A 22,323-nucleotide genomic window follows, 5' to 3' on the forward strand; every position below is an offset into this window, starting at 1 on the left:
TTTGGGGTCGTTAGTGTTAGTCCCGTTGGGTTGAGTGTCAATAAAGATCTGTTTTCGGCGCCTGGTCACCTTCGGGTGTTCGTGCGTTTTTCTGTTGCACCTGTTTTTGTTTTTTCTTTACGTGCTCATGTATGTTGCTCCGGTGTTTCACTGTCACGCTGGCTGGCGTGTTTCTTTTACGCATGATGGAGTGTTTGTTGCACTGTTGCGTTTGGGGGCGTTCTTGTCTCCCGTCCTGTGTTCTCCTGCCTGCTACCCACTTTGTACGGGGTCTGTCCTGGTTGATGTGGCCTTCGGGTCCTGTTCTTCCTTCGGGCTGCTCCTGTGGTCTCCGGGTAGCCTTTGGCTTCTGCCTCCTCCTGCTCTTTGGCTAGCGGGCGTCCCTTGCGCCCTCCTCCTGGTCGTTTTTTCTCTTCGCTTCCTGGGGGTTGGGGATCTGTTGCTCCTCATGGTTCGCTCATGTTGTCGGCTGTTGGGCTCCTCGGGTTGCCCTGTGGTTCTCCTCCCTTGGGTGGCTGTCCCCCATCGTCTGGTTTTGTGTGGCTCCCTGGCTATTCTTGTCTGGGTTGTCCACCCTGGTGGTGTCCTTCCGTTGGGTGGGTTTTGGGCTCTGTGTGCCTGGGTATCTGGCCTCCCCGTCTGGTTGGTCCCGGTGCTCTGTGGCTCCCCTTCCCGGGTGTTGGCGTCCTCTCCGCCTTTGGGGCGTGCTTGGGTCTGTGCTGGGTTGATTGGTGCTTTTGTTGGCGGTTTTCTCGTCTGTCTTCTGTTGCCGCCCCTGGCTTGTTTTTTTTTTGCCCCTGCCTCGTGGTGGCTTCTTGTTGCTCTCCTGGGCGGTTTGTGCTCTGCCTCGTTCCCTTTGGGGTTTGCGGGCTTGCCTCGGTCACTCTCTTCCAGTTTGGGTCCCCGGTGCTGTTTTTTTCTTGCACTCCCTGCTTCGCCTGGGCTTGTGGGCCTGGCCGGGCTGTTTCTCCTGTTGGTGGGGCTCGCCTGGGTTCTTCCCATTTCTGCTCCTGCGGATCTTGGCTCTGGGTTGGCTCTGTGGTCCGTGTTGGGCCTCTGTGGGCTCTGGCTCCCTAGGTTCTGGGGTTTCGTGTCCTGGCGCAGTTTTTTTCCTTGCCCCTTGGGGCGTTTGGCTCACGCTGTGCTTGTTTGCCCGGGGCTGCTGGTTTTCCCAGCTCTCTACCCCGGTTGGGTCCGGGGCTCCTTGTGCGGTTTGGGTCCTGTTCTTCTTTTTCCCTGGTGGGCTTCCTGGGTCCTTCCGGCCCAGGTTTTCTCCCTGGGGGGTGTTGGTTTTCACGGGCTCGTTCCGCTCGGCTGTTCTGGCTTTCTCCCCTTTGGTGGGTTGCTGTCTGTGGCCTTGCCCCTGTGTTCCCTCCGGTTCCTGTCGGTTCTCCATTTTTCGGCTGGTTCGGTCTGTGGGTTTGTGTCACTGTGACCTGGTGTTTCTGTTGGCTGTCTCTTCCGCCTGCGGTCTTGGGTTCGGGTCCCGAGGTTTGTTGGTTTTTGCCTCATGGGTGCCTTCCTCGGCGGCTCCTTTGTTGCGTGTGGGTTCTTGCAGGGGTGTTTTCCTTGTCCCCTGCGCTGGGCTGTCTCACTCGTTCATTCTGCATTCCTCTTCCTTCCGGGTTCGTCCTGCTTTCTTGCGCATGGGTCCCCTGGTGGGTGTTCGCCTTCCTGTTTGGGGCTTGGCCTTGGTCCTGGGCCTTTTCGGTGCCCTTGCTGTCGGGTTCGCTTTGTTGTGCTTTCCCGCTGCCTCTAGGGTCTGTTTTTTCCTTTACGCCTGCCTGGGCTCTCTCTCTTTGCACTCTGGATCCCGTCCTGGGGTCCTTTGGGCGGCTGTGTTCTGTGTCCCGCCTGCCTCTCCTTGCTGGTGGGGCTTGGGTGCCTTTTTTCCTTTTTTGTTCGGGTGGGGTGCTGGTTTCTGCACCTCGGTCCGTTCTTGCGGCTCCTGCCGGTCTGGGTTTCCCCTGGTTCCATTTGCTTCTGCCCCTGTTTACCGCCGGTTCTGGTGGTTTGTTTTCTCCTCCCCTCCGGTTTTTGGTTTGGGGGTGGTTCGGCTCTCTAGCTGTAGGTGGTCCACCGTGCGTGTGGATGTGGGCTCCGGTCTCCCTGTGTCTCTTGCTGCTGTGGCCTTTTTGTTGGGTCGCTGGTTGGGTTGACCTCTGTTTCTTCGGATCCTGTGGTGCCCCAGTCGCTCATGGTCTGTTGTAGTTTTTGGCTCACCTCTCGCTTTCGGCTGTCCTTTGGGCAGTCTTGGCGTGTTTGGTCCTATAGCTGCTTTCTGTTCATGGGCCTGTTGCGGTTGCTTTTTGGCTCTGTGTGGTTTGGTGCCATGCCTTTTCTGATCTCCTTTGTTCTTTGGTTGGGGCACGTTTTCTGTGGCCACTTCGTGTCTTTGGGGTCCGGTTTTTCGGCCCTCCCGGTGTTTTTCTATCCCTGACTGGTCTTCCAGCTCGGGTTGCCTCTTTCTGGGGTGGTTCTTCCTCTCGCTGGCCTGTTGGATTTTGCCCTCTTCTGTGGGGGTTCCATCGTGGTCCGTTGGTTTCTTGTGAGTTTCCATGAAGCCGCTTGGCTTTGGTATGTGCTCACTTTGTAAGTCATGTGGCGAGGAAGACTAACGAGGAGGTAATGCCCCGGTTACTTACCGGTAATCTTCATTACTCCGAGTATAGTCTTCCTCGCCACATGAGTTCCCATCCCTCCCTCCCTGTCTGGCTATCGGCTTCATGTTTGTGCTTGGTAGTTTCAGGCTGATGGGTTGGGCTGGCCTCTTATAGAGGTCAGGTGGTAATGGGTCAGCCATCTTGGGAAGGGATGGGAGGCATGGGAGGCTGACTTTTTGCTTTGGAGGGTTCTGGTGTGGAGCTGAAGCTCACTTTGTAAGTCATGTGGCGAGGAAGACTATACTCGGAGTAATGAAGATTACCGGTAAGTAACCGGGGCATGCGCGCGCATTCAAATCTGCGCACGCATGGCTGTCTCTGCTGAGCACAGCCCAACCCCCGCAGAAGAAGACCAACCCAGGCAAAGCCCTGCCCAACAACAACTTCTTCAGTGTCCCGCCCACTGGGCCGGAAGACCGTCTTGAAGCCGAGTGAGGAGGAGAGAAATTCAGAATGGGAGTCTGGTCAGTGACAGTCACGTCACCATAACAATTTAGACAGTAAGTGTACAGTACTGTTTACACATCAGTCAACAACCAGGACGGTAACAGAACTTAAAAGCTAAGTGACAGCAGCACAGCACACGCTCTCTGTGCCAGTGCCACGCATAACTCATTATAAATAAATCAATTACTGGCAGCAGGTGCACTTAATGCAGCGTGACTGTAGACCCGGCCCTAATAATTAGGTGCCGGTGCTAAGCACCGGCAAGCTCCGGCTCAAATTAAGCCCTGTATCATTTGCTGTCAAGAGGTGAAGGAAGCCAGCTAACAGGCTGCTTCATAAGTTACATGAAAGCAGTGGTAGATGCACAGAACCTGGTGGGCTACATTGAATACTCAAAAGAAGAAATCCGAATAAGACGTTGCCCACAGCACAGGCAGGATTTTAAATTCTTCAGGAGTGAATTGGGCCATAGTGGTGATTTAAAATTAAAGAGGAATGGGGACTGGGGATAGGGTATAGGGGGTCTGGGTATAATGACTTTAAAAGTTCACGGTCTGGGGTTTAGTAGGGCGGTGTGCAATAATGGGATTAGTGAAATATTTACTGAAGACTGATCTCGGGTATGGTAAGTGTCAGGAAAGCTCAGTGGTGTAATAGCAGGATGAGTGCAATATTTACTAGAGGCTGACTAGGTGTATGAAACGTGTGAGGTAACAGAGTACAATAATGGGACTAGTTTACATTGGGCAGCTTTTTATGGTTGTTTTTTTCTCTGAAGGCTCACCGGGGGTGATGGAATATTTTAGGTTTCACTGTGTATAATTTTGGAGGAAGGGGGTCAGAGAATCTCCATACTAGGATAACTAGAGTCTGGCTGACACTAAATGAGTACAAGTCCAAAATTGGGGCAAAGTGCAATTTCCATTACACCTGCTGAAACGTCAGTTTACACCGGGCAGCTTTTAATGGAGGTTTCTTCTGGTTTTTAATTTAAAGCGGGCAGCTTCCAAAGATTGTATTGACTACTGTTGGCTCGCACGCGTTTTTGGTGAGGGGAATGAATATATATATATATATATATATATATATATATATATATATATATATATATATATATATTGTAATTAGTTTAACTAATCGAACAGTAAACCAAATCTATCAATCAAAGGCAGGTCCTCAGTGAGCCCTGGTGTCTTTGGGAAGATGCTTGGCAATGTCTTGTTCATGAGAAACACAGTAGTGCAATACTCTAAAGAAAGGATCTAGTTATCATTTGAAAGCAAAGTCTACTGTCAATATAGTGGGCATATGGTTTTATTGATGCATAAAATAGCCTAGCACACAAGGTCAGAGAAGGAAGAGGCACTTGGCTTTTGAAGCTGCATCGATTTACTGTTGGATTCGGAGCGATAAGAGAATGATTAATAACATCAAGAAGACAATTTGTATTGTTATTCAAAGAGCAATTAGGTTAGTGACTGATACTGTGGGGCCCTCCTCCAGCTTTATCAACTTTTTATTTAATATCCTTGTGGAGAATTGGATAGGAAAACGGATGTTCACAGTGGGAGATAAGAAGTATTGACTCTTGCTGAATTAATTCTACTTTATGCAGTCCAACTCAGAGAGAAGGTGGGTGTCTTGAGCTTGAGGGCTGCATGGAGGAATGGATGATATGCAGTGGGTGGGCGTTCTGAGTTAGGTGTCTAGAGGAGCTGAAGACTAGATGAGTATGCTGGAGGGCCACTGTGCAAGGCCTTCTGTGCACTCTGTTCAATGGACAGCCACTGTCTAGACAATGCAGACGCTTGGTGGTCATTTTCCCTGAGCCCAAGGATGAGGCGGGAGGAAAAAGTTGATTTCTTTTAGGTCTTGCCATCATTTTGGCTAGGACCCCAAAATAAACTCAACTTATTAATGTGTGCTTCAGTGGTGGCTGAAGCAAAGCACAATACATTTGAGCTGTGCAGTAAATAAAAACATTTTACTGCCTCTAGAATCTTTCAGCTACTACCCTCAACTGTCCTTGCTTTTGTAGTGATATTACTATTTTTGCACTCTACTGCTGGCTTTCTGGGTACCTTTATGGACAGCCACAATGATATCAAGCAGCCTGGCTGCTTATTTGCTTTTATAATGACAGAGTGGTGCTAGTCACTACAAAGCTAACATGACTTCTTCTTTGCTACAACTACCACTACAGTCAAATTCATATTGTATCAAATTGGATTATTTTGAGTGGGTGAATACTCACCTCAAGCAATACTGGCTACCTTTGTAGGGTACCCTCAAAGTCACTAAATTAATCGGAGTTCATCTCCCATCACACAGAGCAGGTAGGCCCAACTTAGCCGAATGAGTAAAGTATTTATGCAGAGCCAAAACAGTAATAAAGCTAAAATGTAAAACAATTAAAATCCCAAACTTAATTAGAAAAATAAAGTGCATTCTAATACACAAAATGACACCAAATTGACAAAAGTTAAATAAGGGAAATCAGGCCTATCAGTTTTTAAAAATTGAAGGGAAAATAGAGCCACAAAGTACCACTGATAATCTATGGTTGCGATAGACCAGATCCTAGGGGCACTTTCAGGCTGATCGCAATAGACTGCAAGTCGGATAAAGCAGCCGGGTTTGTCCAGATCAAAGATTTTACAGTCTGACTTAATCTTTTAAGTCCTAATTAACCACAGGAGTGTCCGGAAGAGGCCAACCACAGGCTCCAATCCCGGTCCAGTTGCTGCTGGTCAGCTGGGTACTTCAAGGAAAAGGCCTCTTGCAGCTTGTTGTCTCTCTGTAACCACACAGGAAATCAGAGCTCTGACCCTTGGAGTCCACTTCTTTGTCCTGGGTACAAGAGGGAGCAGGTCCATTCTTTCAGGCTCCTCTCTGATTACAGACACCAGATCAGTCCTCTTCTGATGTACCGCACATTCAGAAATAGTTCTAAATTGGGTGTGTTGAGGTGCCAAATTAATACCTTGAATCAGCTAGGGAGGTGGGATGACTCCTGGACACGCCCTAACCAATGGGGAAAAAGTTTCAGAGGCCAACCCTATCCGGTTTTCCAGTATTTCCAGTTTGTCGTATGCAAAGAGGTCCAACATTTAATGTATACACTTATAACAAGTGTTCACATGGTGTCATTTCAAAAACAATTACGTGTTGCTACAATTTTATTTTATGTTGATTCAATCATAAACAGATGATGATGAAACAGAAAATATCAGCCTAAAAACCAATTTAAACACAAACTAAATCAAGGAGCCCAATCACTGCGTTTCTATGGCGCATATCATACAATACAGATGCGCTCGCAAGCTACAGAAACATGCTGGCCACATATTAAAAAGCCATCATGACCAGGAAGGCCGAATTCTATGAGGCAAGAATCACGGAAGCTGCTAATAAACAGAAAGAAACCTTCAGAATCCTGGAGGAACTTAGCCAGAAACTAGAGCAGAAATCCACTCACAGTCTGGTAGATTGTAATCAGTTTCAGTCCTTCTTCCTCCACAAAGTCAGGGGTATTTTAACTGACATTCACAATACTGCTGGCCAGTGAAAGCGGCAGCACGATCCAACGATCCACCCAGTTATTGATCATTTCAATTGAAGCCCCATAATTTGCCCTTAGAGTTTCCTCCGTATTTTTGGTTATGGTCACACCCAAGTATTTTATTTCAGTTTCACACCAACATAGTGGGAACTCGAGAGCTGTATTGGGGTGAGTGGGAAGATCTGTGACTTGCTCCAGTTCAGGCCTATCCTGGACAGGTTGCCAAATCTAATAAATTCTCTAAAAAATTGGATTGAGGCGAACATTGGGCTCCCTTAGATATAAGGTATTGTCGTCAGCATACAACGATATTAGTGTCTGTTAGGAGGGATATATTGTAGCATAGTCTCTATGGTGCTGTCTTATTTTGGCTGCCAGAGGTTCAAAGGCTAGGGCAAATAGTAATGGGGATAGTGGACATCCATGGCGCGTGCCCTGCATAATAAGGTCTGGGTTGGAATAAAAGCCACTAATCTGAACTATGGGCTCTGGTTGGGCATAGAGTAGTCTAATCCATGCTAGGAATGGCTGGGGAAGACCCATTCTGCCTAGCATGGTAAACATGTAGTCCCACTCAAGGGACTCAAAAGCCTTTGTGGCGGCTAAGAATATCCCAGCAGCAGAAATCTCGGGGTCTATGTCATGGAGGATTGCAAATGTGGTACGTAAATTGTGTGAGGTGGCTCTGCCAGGTATAAAGCCAGCCTGGTCTGGCAGGACCAGCCCATCCATTAGCAAGGTCAATCGATTGGCAATTACTTTAGTGAGGATCTTCGTGTTGCAGTTAATTAACGACAGGGGCCTATATGCCTCGATCAATTGGCTTCCTTACCCGGTTTAAGCAGAGATATGATTAAGGCTTGTCGCATGGACAAAGGGAGAGTCCCGGAATACCTTGCGTCCTCAAAGACTTGCCTGAGAATGGGGCCAATCGATCAATGTAGTATTTATAAAAATCGGCTGATAGGCCATCAGGTCCTGGGGCCTTGATCGAGCGTAGACCTGTTATTGCTGCCCAGATTTCGTCCTCCCTAAAATCAGCGGTCAAGAACTCTCTGCGAGAGCCACTGATCCATCCAACAGCTGTATCCTCAAAGTAAGAGGCTATGTCTGGGAGATCTCAGCTGCAGGTGCGATATAATGCGGTATAGTATTTGGAGAAAGTGTTAAGTACCTCCAGTGAGTCTGTGTGCCTGTTGCCCTCCTCATCAGATTTCCAGTATCTGTTTGGCGACCCTGGGGATTCTGCTGACTTCAACCAGGGCTCTGCCTGGACGCTCGCCCTCCCCGTAAGATCTGGCATTGTAGTATTTCGAGCGAAATTTAGCCTTGCGTTCCGCCTCCAATTAATCTTCGGTTAGTAGCTCTTTAAGTCATGCTTTTGAGTGTGAATGGGGTGAAGAGGCAATTTGCTCCTCAATTTGATTGATGTCTTTTTCTAATCTAGTCAGAGTCCCTCTGATAGAGCGTAAGATCTTAGCTAGCTATACATAGGCCCCTCATTGTGACTTTAAATCTTTCCCAGACACATGCGAATGCGGAGACACTATATATGTTACGTAGTAAGAATTCCACAATTTCCTGGCGCAATTCCTCCTGGAAGGCTCCATCCAGCAGGGCCATAGGCTGAAGCCTCCAGGAACGATATGGGGATTGGCTACCTGGCGGTGATATCTTTATGAGAACAGGGGAATGGTCCGAGAGAGTGTGTACCAAATGCGACACCTCAGGGAGCCATGTGTTTAGACCGGCAGATAGCACCCAGTAGTCCAGGCGGGACCAGCTAGAGTGGACACCTGAAAAGAAAGTACCCTCCCTCTACGTTGGATGGTGGTCTCTTCATGCATCGAAAAGTTGGTGGTCGGCTATAATGGCAGAGAGTTGTTTGGTAGCATGTGGCTGCGAGAGTAGATGTGGGTATGAGCGATGCATATCTGGATCTATTGCTAGGTTAAAGTCCCCCCTCACTAAAAAGCATGTGCTCCCATAAATTGTCGAAGAATCCAGCATCATCCGTGTTGGGCGCATAGCAAATCACCAGTGTTATTGTGTGCCCAGCCCTCCTACCCCAAATTAAACTGAATCTGCCCTGGGAATCCTGCAATGACCCTAACGGACAATACCCCAGGCCTGCTTTAACCAGAATAGATGTGCCTCTTGCGTATGTTGGGGATGAGGAAAAGCAACTGTGTGCAGCCCATTTCCTACTAAATGTGGGCGGCACCTTGGGAGCCAGGTGGGACGGGTCTACGTTTAATAGGGTTGCGAAGCCCGCGTACATTTCATGTTAGGGAGTTAAGGGTGGGGGTTTTATCCGAGTCTAAGTTAGTCATGTATTTCTGTGTATAATCTGGGAGAATAAGTGCACATGAGTGTTACCAAGCGAAGACTGCTCATAAAATAATACATGTAATCGCATCTGTGTAAATAGTGAGTGGTGCCATGCATTGCTATCACACATAACCTAGACTAAACTACCCCCTCACCCCACACCTGCAGCCCAATCCCGCAGGCGAAATATATCCCACCCAGCCCATGTAAACCTCGGCACAGTCAATATACATTGCACATATTGATAAGAGCACCTCCCCAACCTGCCTCTTCCCAGAGATGATGGCGCACTATTAATAACTGAAAAATAACAGCTAATATCGTATAAGCATTACAAAACATTATTCGGGGGAATTCCCTCTGGGGATATGCGCCAGAGAGACAGTCAGTGCACCTTGCGTCCCGCGAGGGAGCCCGGGAAATCTTTATCATATGGCAGATGCATCAGGGCAGTTTACATCGTTGTAGGGGCACATTGATGCAAGTATAAAGACAAGAAGCATAGTCTTACTGGATCTAGGTAGAGTTTCCAATCTTACTTAATCTGTCCTTAGTCGTCCTCATGAGTCGATGAGGATCGTCTTGATCCAGGGTCCTCGTCTTGTGGTGTAGGTGAACGCTTCATGGAGAATTTTAGAAAGTCATGGGTTTGTTGCGGGCTGTTGAAAATATGTATCTTTCCGCGGTGCTGAACACACAGTGTTGCAGGGTAGAGCATGGCGTATTGGATATTGACTTGTTGGATTTTCTTTTTGACAGGGATGAATTTTTTCCATGCTTCCTGTACCGCCAATGTAAAATCCGGGTATAACGCAATTCTAACTCTATCATAAATGAAATCATACTTTTCCCTGGCTAGTCTCAGCGCAGTGTCGCGATCCTTGTAGTTGAGGAGACGTGCCAAAATAGGACGGCGTGGCGCGCCCGGTGGTGGTCTCGTCGCAAGTGACCTGTGGGCTCTCTCCACCACCAATACTTTGGAGAAAACATCTGCAACCAAAGAGGCCCAGAAGCATTTGTTCCACGTATTCCTCCTTGATACCCGTTAGCAGTGGACCTCCACTATGCGTAAATTTAATCTGCGCAAGCGTGCTTCCAGGTCTTAATTTTTAGCAGCTATAACTTTCAAGAGTTTCTCCATGCCTTGTAGTTTTGCGCAGCTAGTAGTAGAGTGGTCTTCAAGTGAGGAAATGTGCTGCCCTGCCTCCGATATGCGCCTGTCGTGTTTTTCAAGTTTTTGCGCAATAAAGTCCATGTGCTAGTTCATGGTATACATTTTAGATTCTATAGATGACAGGCTTTGGTGCAGAGTGAGGAGTAGTGTTTTGATTTCCGCATCTTGTATTTGGGAGGGGGAAGGTGTTCATCCTCCCTTTGGGACTCCACGTCTTCACTAGGGGCTTGTTTCCGCACAGAAAACTGTAGCTTTGCTTGTTTGCCTTCCATACGCCCCATCCTGCACTTAATAACTCTGGGGGCTCTCTCTTGTCCCACGCAATGACCAGCGAGTTTACTTTTGCATGGGGGCTTTGGATAAGAGGGATATGCGAGGCGCTGTTGTGGTTTTATGCTCCTCTGCGCTTCTGACTGTATCTGGACCCAGTCTCACATTACAGCGTGGGTCAGCCCACTAGCTCCACACAGGTGTGCTGCATGAGTCAGCAGGCCCCAGCACACTTCAATCAGGATGGGCCTACCATCGCAGCGGTTTAGTTTAAACAGCGATGTTTATCGGCACAGGCTCACCGTTTTTCCCAACTCACCCTTGCGCCCGGATCACCGACGCAGGTGCACAGTCCAACCCCACAATATTCACAAACTTCCAGTGCCCCCGCAGGCCCTCAACACAGAGGCTCCGAACCAGGTCAGCAGCGCGGCTGCGCCTCCCGCAGTCCGGCAACTACAGCCTAGCCTGGCTACACGGCTCGCGCCACCTCCCCAGTCTAGCACGTCCCTGGCCAAAGCTCCCACGGGGCACTCAGAGGCCCAAGCAGCTCTCACCTGCCCAGCAGGCCAAAGGAGGCCGTCAGTGCAGTCCGTCTGGATCTCCTGTATGCCACGCTGGATCACTGCAGCATGAGACGCCCATGCACAGTCCAGTCCCACGATTTTCACAGACCTTCAGTGCCCCCGCGGGCCATCAGCGCAGCGGCCCGAACCAGATCAGCAGCGCAGCCGCGCCTCTGGCAGTCCCGCGACTACAACCTACCAAGCTACGCGGCCTGCGCTGCCTCCCCAGTCCAGCACACCCCCAGCCAAGGCTCCCACGATGCACCTGGAGGCCTGAGCAGCTGTCACCTGCCCAACGGGCCACAGGAGGGCGGCAGTGCAGAAAGTTGGAATCTCCCATCCACCACCCTGGGGCCAGCCGTCACTCCAACATGGCAGCTTCTTCTTCAGGTGGCCCCCTTCAGCCAGCAGGTCGGGCAGATCCCAGCGGATCCCGGCTGCGGACGGAATCTCTGTGCCTCAGAGGTCAGGGCTCGCGTGAGTAGCTGGCATGGCTGGCGTCTACAGCAGCCGCCGTCCCCGTAGATTTAGCTCTGCCGCACAGGTCTCTGCCATTTTGTGCTCCGCCTCGCGGGTCTGGGCTGCAAATATGGATAATCAATGTTGGAGGCCCAGGCGGCACGCTATCGGCTCCTGAACGTCTCCAGAGCTTCCAGATGCCTTTCTAGGATTATGCCGCAGGTTTTCGAGCGCAAATATTTCTCTGACATGCAGGATTATGAGGGCTAGTGCTCCCAGGCTGACAGAGCCTCCCTAGGATGCGGCCGTCTTGTCTGCCGGCTCTCTAGCGCCCCTCATGAATGATGTTTTCAAATCAAGCTTTCAGCTTGTTGATCCTTGGTGGGAAGATGACTCAGGCCTCGCACAATACAGGTGCTCTTCACACTGTTATAAAACGGCATTATGCCTAGAATTTTAATGTCTCAGGCAGTAATATGGGTGAAGTTCAATCCTTGGGCTTATGCCTGCTCTCACCACTCTGTATCCTCCACTGTGGTGGACCTAGGGTCAGCGAGTAGAGAAAGGCAGCTTGACAGATCCTTGTTGGCAGATCTTAAGTGAGTAGCAGAGATGAGAGGATGTATCTCTGAGTTTTTTCTTATCAATAGAAATACTGCTTCTCTGTTTTCAGTATGGGAAGCTGTTAAGGCCGCTGTGAGAGGGAGAGTTATCGCAGTCAAAGCAAATCAAGGCAGGGAACACAAGCGACAAATAAACTGCAGGCAGCAGTAGATCAAGCTACAAAAGCAATGGAGGGGGTTAATGGGATAGATAGAGTCAGTACCGGGCAGTTAGGTATGGCAAAACAAACTCTTAAGAGATTTTTTTATTTTCCAGGAAATAAGCAATTCCAATACTTTACATCAGCAATTGTATGAAGAGAACCAGCATATAGGCAAGTTTCCTAGCCTGATCTAACAGAATTAAAAATGAGAAGGCTACAATCAAATCTATTGAGAATCACTCCCACTGGTAGTGCAGCAACAGAAAAAGAGGAAGTTGCTCAAATATTTCTTCAACATTATAGTGATATTTATCAAAAGAAGTATACAGTTTCGATGGCCAGCAGAGAACGATCCTACACTTCCATCTAGGTCCCTCAACAGACGAATTTCTTGTCTCAGGCAATGCTGGAGACAATCATGCCTCTTTAAGTTCACGAAGCACTCCAGAGAATAGCCAATGCTAAATCATGTGGGAATGATGGATTTCCATTGGAGTTTTACAAAATATTTGCCAGAGAACTGGTGCCCTTTTTGGTATTGCTTTTTAGCTATATTAAAGGGGTTTGGGGAAGTTCCTTCTTTTAAAGAGTCAACCATTGTAAGCTTTCTTGAGAGGGGTAGAAATCTGAAGAATGTGAATTCGTACAGACCCATCAGTCTCTTAAAGACTATAAACTTCTGATGAAAGTCAGGGTAACCCAAATAATGCCTGTTGTGCAGTTGCTCATCTCTAAACATCAATGTGGATTTGTCGCAGGTCATCTTAGGTCAGCAGACACCCAGTTTTTAATGCAGGCAATAGAATATATTTCAACAAAAATATAAAAGTGTTAACTATGATGATCGGTGCTGAAAAAGTACTTGATCTCGTAAACTCGGATGGTTATTTTTTTAGCTTACAAAAATACAGATTCCCCTCTCAATTAATTTCAGTGAAAGTAAACTACAGCAGGGCGATTAGGCCAAAGTCATGATAAATTCTAGAATGGCTGTCACTGTCTCGATAAATAGAGGCACAAATCAAGAGTGCCCTCTCTCACTAATTTTAATTTTTTTATTTAACATTCGATGGAACAATCACACAAAGAGGATATAAGAGCACCAATAGAGGGGATGGCCAAGATTAAGCTTTTTACACATGACATTATTCTTTATTTGGAACCAGATGAGTCAAACATACAGGATGCAATGCAGAGGATTCAGGAATTTACAGGAATGGGTGGGTATAAGATAAATCAGAGCAAAATAGGTCTTGCTTTTTGGGGCGTTTGCCGAGGATCTTCCAGTCTCATAACAGCCCCAAGCGAGGCTGCAAACTCCCATAAGGTATCTTGGAATATTTGTTACGAATAATTTTATTCATCTGAATTATGAGGTAATGCTTACAAAAATTAATGGGCTTCTGGAGAGATGGTCCTTGGTTCCTCTTACCATAATTGTACGATTTGCTTTGATAAAAATGTCGGTTTTACCACTATTAATATTTTTGTTCTGTGCCAATTAAAACCCCAAATAGCTTTATTTAGCGGATCAAATCATTAATAATGAGTTTTATTTGGATGAAAAAAGCATCAAGGGTGAAATTGAGTATTTTACAACTAGACCAAACACAGGGTTATTAACACTTCTCCATGTACAGCGCCACTATCAGGCAGTCTTCGTGGGTATACTGCTAATCTTTTTAGATGTGACTAGAGGATTTGACCTTTTTTTTTAACCAGAATGGTGTTGGAATCTGAAATAAGTCTACCAGTCCTCATTAAAACAGCAATGTTATCCAAAAAGACTAGGTACAAGCTTCTTCAGAAGTTCAGAGTGCTGCTGAGAGCCCTCAGTACATCATATCAGCTTTTTCTTGGTCGATCATTTTTGCAGCTCCAGGAGGGCCAATTTTTGGGATGTTGCTATCTGCTAGGGAGATTACGTTTTGGAATTCAATAGGTTTTAAAGAGTTTGGGGATTTTTGTTTACGGAGTAAATACATTTCTGAGGAAGAGCTTCTCTCTAGAAGTGGGGAACATTGCATGCATTTTGTTTTTTAAAGATTTGGTCAGATAGTCAATTTTTTAGCAGCCAATAGCCAGGGGGATGGTCAAAATTAGCATTACATCAGCCATGCCTTGGTTATAAGTAAATTATAAGGAATAGGATACTGGTCTAGACTGTTAAGGAATTAATCTACGAAAGATGATATAGTTGTTTTTTTATCCAGAGTTCATGAAAAAAAGCAAAGTAACTTATCAGCAAGGGACTGGCATTCCATTTCAGAGATTGGATATAAATCTTTAAGTGCGACAAATTATGAAATAATGTCACGCTTACCTTGCTGGCTGGTGTATTATACTCCAACAAGTCGTCATAAAACATACCAGACTTATTCAGGATTTCCAAAGAGAGCCAGAGGTTTAGTAAGGGAGCACAGTTCTTTTACTCTATTGCGCTGAAGATTGCACAAACCTTTAGCCTGCAGAATTGGAGAACCAACCTGTTTCCATCAGTGCAGGGCTGGAAGAGGCATATGCAAAGCGGGTGGGGAGCGTGAAGAGGTTCAATGCTGTATGGCATTATTGGGAACATATTGTAGGTTAAGTGGTATTGTAATCTTGTTGGCGAAAGCTGGCCATTTTTTTTTTTTAAACAGCGAATTGCAGACTAGAGTAATTGTTATTGAAAAGAATTTCGCACCACTTTGCACTTTAGATCTATAAGATGCACTTTTTGAAGAATGCACTTTAAACTGATGTGAAATGTAAATTGACATTCTCTTCTCTGGAGTAAATGCTATTTAAAAGCATATCGAATCACTTTGCACTTGCACATCGCACTTTATATACACAAAATGCGCTTTTTTAATGGAATGCATTTTGAATTGCTGTGAAATGTGAATTGACATTATGGTTCTGACTGCCTGGGCTAGGTACAGACGCATTTTGATATTTTATGTTTTTTTTTTTTTAACTGTATAATGTTTGATAAGATCGATCCCTGCTTTCTATTTAAAAATCTATACTGAATGTATTTATTTCTGCTCTTTAAAAATAAACTTTTTTTTTTCTTAAAGGACCACTATTGACCCAACAACAGCAGCAGACTACATTTAGACCGTCCCCTGAAAGAAAATCACTGTGGCCAATATAAAGCAGGCATATAAACAATGACAATTAAACCGTTTTGAGTCTTATGTCACTTGTGGACTATATTCAATTCAGTGAACCTCTTGTAGAGCAGGAAATGAAATCAAAACCTCTTTCTAAAAAATTAGCATTCCGTTATCTGGGGTTGTCACATACAGTTAAGGCTAGCATTGCTGAAATTCTCTCCTACCAATCTTATGCCAATGGGATATACTTTGAAGATCCAGCTTTTGTACTAATGAGCCTTCTGTGTGTCCAAACCTCTACCATAAGGCCTCTACTGCATCTCTGGTGTCAGCTAGAAAACGTTTAAAGTTTTTATCAACTTAAGTCTATAATGCCGTTTAGTGGATCGCTGGAGAAGGACCGTCTGAAACTGCCTGGACCTATGTCTTGCTCTCAACAAATTAATAAATATGAACTGCAGTTATAAGTCTTGGTAGTGTTTATCATGGAGAAAGTAGTCAACTTGAAACGTGTATTGGAGGTGATGTAATCTCAACTCATAGATAGAGCAAAGCAAAAATGTATGGTTAAAATAATACTAATGTGAAACCAAACTATGAGTATATTTCCGAAACTGAAGACAGTTAATAATTAATGAATACAATTTTAAAATGCCCTCCTCTACCATTTGCCATTATTAGGACAGTCATCTTCTTGTTGGAGGTCATGTCTCTTTTTAATCCCTAAAATGGCGATGTTACATAGGTAGGCAGTTTGTATGGAAAACCAGTATGCATGTGGACAACTAATTTGCACATTCAAACCACTGCATCGCAGTACGCTCCAAGTGTCACAGATAAGAAAGAGAACTTGTCTATCTGTGTTAACATTTCACAGGTAAGTAATCATGGCACAGACAGACCATGCAATCTGTACTCTGTGTCTAAGTGCATACCTCTTGGCAAGACAACGTTTTCTTCGCTAAATCAGAAATAAGGCCCAAATTAATCACAATAGTTACACAGCCTCAAAACTTCATTTGTCAGTAGTGTTCCTATAAATGCCAGTTCATCATTTAATAGATTTTAAATAGATAGTACTTATTACTAAAACGTACTTCAATAAACAATAGATTACATCAAATATTCGTGTGAAGACACTGCACAGCACACATAGCCTACTGCTTTGATGTGATAACATCATGTATATATAATTCACCATTCACAAGCAGAAGGCCTTATAGCCTAATACGAATTTGTGTAAGTGTCTGAGCTACTTCCTATAAAGAATTATTGATAGATGAAAATATTTGCTGAAGGGAAGGATTATGCTTATCACATCTTTGTGTTGTATTTCTCCATGATGTTTAATGCTTAGAAAAAGGACACTTTCAAATGGATGGCATTTACATACTACCACTGTATTTAAACATAACCCTTTTCTATGATCATCTATATGGCTGCCATGTTAACAGATCTTGGTAGGGATCTCTACACTGCCAATTAAGAAATAGGTCCAACAAATTCTATGTCTGGACCGGAGGCTCAGATTATGCATTTCTCTTCCCGTTTCTAGTCTCAGGAGCACGATACACAACGTTTATATTAACACTGTATAATCATTAAGTAGAATAGACTACATATCCCGTGAGTTTTTGAAAAGATCATCCACCAATAGTAATGCTCCGAGTCTCTTCTAATCATACACAAAGGAAAATCACTTCGCCTTTCTTTATTGTTCAGCAGACAGATTCGTTTTTTTTCCTTGTGAATGCTCACATTTTCTGATATGTGTTATGATTTAGTGTATTAACAATCGCTTTCACCCTTAGCTACGCTCCTCATCTGCTTGGTACGCACTACTGGCGGCTCTGGGTCAGGGACGCTCGGTCTTGGCGTGAGTTTCTTTCACATGCTAAACAAAGTGGAGAGTCATCCTTTTCGCAACCCCCAGGGAGTCGACATGTGAAAAGAGAATCTTTACTCTTGGGATCAGCCCATGGGGGATAAGTATGTGTCGATGTATGCGTCGATGTTTGCTTTCGTCATTAACGGATAGCACAACACCTCACTGGCGCCACTAGAGGACACATATTCTTCTAGTGGCGATCACCACACATCTCGGTGACCACTCCTTCTGCTAGAGAGGCATCTGAATTCCTAAGCGCGCTGCAATCCTGTCAACTTCTATCTTCAGTGCAAGAGGTAAATACTACCGAGACATAAATTTCAGTTGGGTGACTGGGCCGAGTAAATTAGAGTGCGCATACGTTTCTAAACAAACACTGGCATCCAACAAGAGTCTTCTGGAAAAAGCCTCTACATCTCAGCCAAGGGCAATATAATTTGACAAGTCACCTGAACTCAGATACAAGTGATGATAGAGAACTTATGGATTTAATTAAGGAGGAGCAGGTGGTTCTGCAAATTCACGAGGACCTTGTGATGCTATTGATGCAGAGAGGCATTTTCTCAGCCTTGCTGTCCCTGAGTAGGCACATCATTATGTTGGTGGCAATAAGCAGTGTTCCACCCACTGGACGAGAAGATAGGGTCCCTCGCACCCTCTGCCGGAGACAATCAGCACCCTCTGACGGAGACAATCAGGCACACTTATGGGCAAAGGGAAAACCAAGTTCCCAAGACACAAATCACTTCACCATAAGACGCCTTTGAAAGGCTGCGCAAAGCATTCCTGAAAAGGCAGACAATAGCCCTAAACAATCGCGAGGCTGAGGACCATCAAGTGAATACCCTCAAAAATATCTTCTCCCCACTGGGAGAGAATGTTGAAGCCACAGGCGATTCTGATAATCGGGATGGGGATTTGGGTGAAAAAACGGGCCCCAGTAGACATGGCAGACACAAGGCAGCTCCAAACATGCCAGGGTAGATGAAAATGGTGGAGACACCCTACAGGGGTCTACGACTCCTCTGGACATACTGAATCGTACCATATTCAAAATCCATGTTCAGCTGATTAGAATACAGCGTCAAAGGTAACACAATATGTGCAGAGCCGCATAAAGAAGCCAATGGATAAAGAAGTTTGAGGTAGCCCGAAACCGGAATGCCCACAGCCATTGTAACCGATAGTAAAATGGATACCTTTGTAACGAAGTTTATTAAGGACCCGAAAAAGGGCCTGGACTGTTCTTGGAACTCCTGTTAGGACAAACTACTTGATGTGTTGTGGTCACTAACAAAAATACTTGATATGGCTGAAGAAACCCGAGAGACTGGGAACCTGATTGACCCTAACATCCTATTCGGATATGCCCAAAAAAGCACTCTGTTTCTTGGATAATACAAATTCCACACTATCCACAGAACGCAGGTGCTAGCTCGTGATATAAATAAATCCCAATGTCATTGCAAGACATTAAATGGGACAAATGGATTTCTAAAGCATCTTGTCAGTTGGATAGTTAGCTATAAAATTCCACAACTGTGCTGGGTTTAGGTCACTGTTGTGTTTATATCACCAAGTAGGATACCCACTGTAATGTGCTCGATTTGCAAATATTTTCAATTCTTGGGGTAGACTGGAGTATAGTTTGCTGTCATGGACTATACTGTAAATATTTAAAACACTATTTTTAAAATACACCGCTCAATACACCACCAACTCGAACATCAGTCCTGGAGGGCCGGTTCCATTACAGATTTTTAGTACATCCACAGTTAGATCAGTGTAGTTATCCTAAAAATATGGCATGTATCCGGCCCGCCAGGACTGATTATTGGAGAACCCTGGTCTAGACCAAAAAAAAGTCCCATTGTGGAACTAACTAGTGGATTATATAAAAATCACAAAGCAACAATTCAACATCAGTTTCAACTAATTTGCTGGCCTTTTTCCCAAGTCGGAGCTGGAGACTTTAAGAAGATATTGTCTTCCAACAACCGTAACGTCGAGTCAGTGTAAAGGAGCGACAAAGCATATGTCAGGGGAAAAATGAACACACAAAACAAACATTTCAAATCATTCATGCTGTTTTTTTATAACCTTTCCTATTAGTGATGCTCTAAGCTGATAGCTCTGGACCAACACAGATGATTGCACAGTTAGGGTAAAAGTTTCGGAATCATAATTGTGCTCTTTATCTGACAAACATTTAGATAACATCATGCCAAGTATTAAACGCCAAACAAATACAGGACAATAATTTCAAAAAAGCAAACAACATATTTTCAGGCACAACTTCGGTGTGTTCAGTTGGAATTAGCTAAAGCCTTGCAGAATTGAATTCAAACTGAAGCACCAACCAAGCAGGTTAACAAATGTGATTCAAGGCAATTTGCAAAGATTTCACTTAACTCTTTTCTTTTTCCAAAACATTCACAAACAATTGGTCTCTTTGTATTTTGCAAGACTTGCTGAGAACTCTTACCTTGGGAGTACAGAAGAATCTGCATCTCTAGTAGAACACAAGTGAAAAGTTGTACCAAATTTTCCAATCCCAACAATTCAAAAGCTTCCCGAAGGGGGTAGTCTGACAGTGGAAGTTCACTGAGGCCAGGCCTCTGGCAAATGATTGGTTCATAAACTCCATAAAGTTTTAGCGACCTTCCTGGGGGTGGAAGAGGAACTTCGTAAAGAACGTTATGGATGTAGCTCTCCAGGGGTAGTGGTGGCGGCTGCTGAGATGTAACGGCTTTGTGGAGTTGTGAAAGAAACTTCCTGCAGGCTTGCATGAAGGGCAGAGGGGTAATGAGGCATATGCACTTTGATACATACAAAGTGTCCTTGCTGATGTCATAGGAATTGTACTGATGGAGTTTGGCCAATGACGTTGCATCTCCTTCATCTGTGCTGCTTGCTAGGGAATCCATGCTGCATGACGAGGAGGCATATACACTGCTGTAGTGCTCTGCATTGTGCATCTGGTAAAGAGTCTGCATAGCAGTACAGATTTGCTTACTTGTTACCACCTCATAAAATGTGAGACAAAATCCATAAGTACGAGAGCCATCTTCCCGGGTGATGATGAATGAATGGAACTGAGGGTCTCTGTTATCAGCTTGCGTCCTGAAGCTTAGGCCTTTGGGCATGCATAGCTGAAAATATGAAAACAAGTCAATTAATAATAATTTTCAGTATTACGAAATGACACACATTATAAATTGCTAGCTGTATTTTTTTTTCTTCTCAGTGTGATGTTTGAAATTCGCATTTTTTATGTCCATCTTTGAAGGCATCTGAAGGGTTACAAAAGACTAATCCTAGCTGTCAAGCTTTCAGACTAAGGGCCCGAAAAAAGTAGTGTGGAATTCCAAGAGGAAATGCTGGGCGGCCAGACTGATCAATATGGGCCAGAATTACATCATGGAATTCCTGCAATACTGGTTAATTAGCATCAAATAGGGGATAACTGTTCAGACCAGGTTTTACTGGGCAGAGTTCCTCGCAGTGATCCTTGTTCTGTAAGAGAAGCGGGCTGGCAGGGCAGAGGTGACTGTCAATAGAAAGGGTAATCGGAATGGGTTGAAAACAAATTGGTCAGCTCTTTTCCCCACAACGACTTTACTTGCTGGAACATCAGCTGGGGAAATCCGGTCCTGTGCCCCTGCAACCCATACGTCTGAGTACGGGAACACTGGCCCACTTGTGACTAGGCTGAGCGGACTTCGAGAAGGGAATTCCATCCACCTCACTCACGATTAGGACCTTAATCGGATATCCAACAGTTTGAACCATTTCAAAACTACAGGTGCAGATATACTCCAACACCCCAGTGCCCCAAATGTGACAGGGCGGCTTTTACCGGTGTCACCCAGCAAGGTTAGGTGAATGCATTGTCACCTGAGAATAGGTAATAGGCTGATACCAGGTTCCATCAATAAAATACTCAACAAATACAAGCAACACAAACTTAAAACAAAAACCTGGCACGGCATAAGTTGGAAATAACTAGATAGGACTATTTTACTCCAGGAATTCAAATGCACTGTATTTACAATCCTTTTGCATATATTATTAATTTGCACTTACAAACGGGAATTCGCGGGCTTAACAGAAGTCAGTAGCTTTATGTGTGAAGGCAGGATATGGACGCCAAAAACATCTCACCAACAAATTAAATGTACAGCTTAAATGCGATTATGCTATTTACTGTTTAAAATGAGAATTTGTGACTGCTACTTCTACATACCATTTAACAACAATATTTTCACGGGTTTTTGTACATCTAAGTACCACTTAACTGCCCAAAAATGTACCCAAATTTCTAACTGACAATCAAAGACTTTACTCCGGCAAATAGGACTGGATAATATGGAAGCTGTGCCATTATTGTGGAATTTCTGAGCAAGAAAATCTGTTACTAGGGACGTTTTTTCTGAGTATTTATTATGCAACATTTGTGAACAATCAATGAGTCATCGTTATTTCTATAGTGCTAAAAAAAATCGCTGCAACCCAGAACTGTGGGCAGGGTGTAAACCCGCGACACCAACTTAAAACCGGTGTTTCCAGTGCCTTATGAATGGTAAGAATTGCTTGTTACCTCATTTCTTCTGATAATGCATCCCAGAGAGAAAAGGAAATTGATGGGAAAGTATAAGCAACAGCCAGTATAGCCTCAGTCTACGTTTGACATACTACAGAACGTTACATATATAATTCTCTGGTTAACATAAGAGTACAACTAAACTCTTAAATTCACTGGGATCCAGTGCTATCTACGAAGTTATTTACTACAGTGAGCTCTGTTGAATGAATTGATACTGGTCTTGCATCATAGTTCTGCAGCACTTGCAGTCCCTGCCAGTAGGGAAAAATATATTCAGTTTAGCCAAGACTATGATTGTAGGGGCATCACCACCCAATTTTTCTCCTTTTGCCGGACCCTATATTTTAACTGGTCTTACAACTCTGTGCCCTTTTTACCCCTGCTAATTAGTAGTAAAGAGCCTGTTCTCCCAATTATAACATGGCTGCCTTTTCATACTCCTAATTGGCATATTTATCTTGCCTATAAATTCATAGTATATGGTACAGAA

General features: G+C 44.9%; 1 protein-coding gene across 4 annotated transcripts in view; it reads right to left on the reverse strand.

The window, feature by feature from the left end:
* Positions 1-22,323, reverse strand: part of DENND5B (DENN domain containing 5B) — a 578,042-nt gene that overhangs the window by 343,946 nt on the left and 211,773 nt on the right. For all 4 annotated transcript variants that reach the window (XM_078673773.1, XM_078673772.1, XM_078673775.1 and 1 more), the window contains one exon: positions 19,713-20,379. In XM_078673773.1, coding sequence (XP_078529899.1) covers positions 19,713-20,379 — 667 coding nt within the window. The remainder of the gene's footprint in view (positions 1-19,712; positions 20,380-22,323) is intronic.

This window comes from Lissotriton helveticus, chromosome 1_1, assembly GCF_964261635.1.
Source record: "Lissotriton helveticus chromosome 1_1, aLisHel1.1, whole genome shotgun sequence".
Classification (NCBI taxonomy): domain Eukaryota; kingdom Metazoa; phylum Chordata; class Amphibia; order Caudata; family Salamandridae; genus Lissotriton; species Lissotriton helveticus.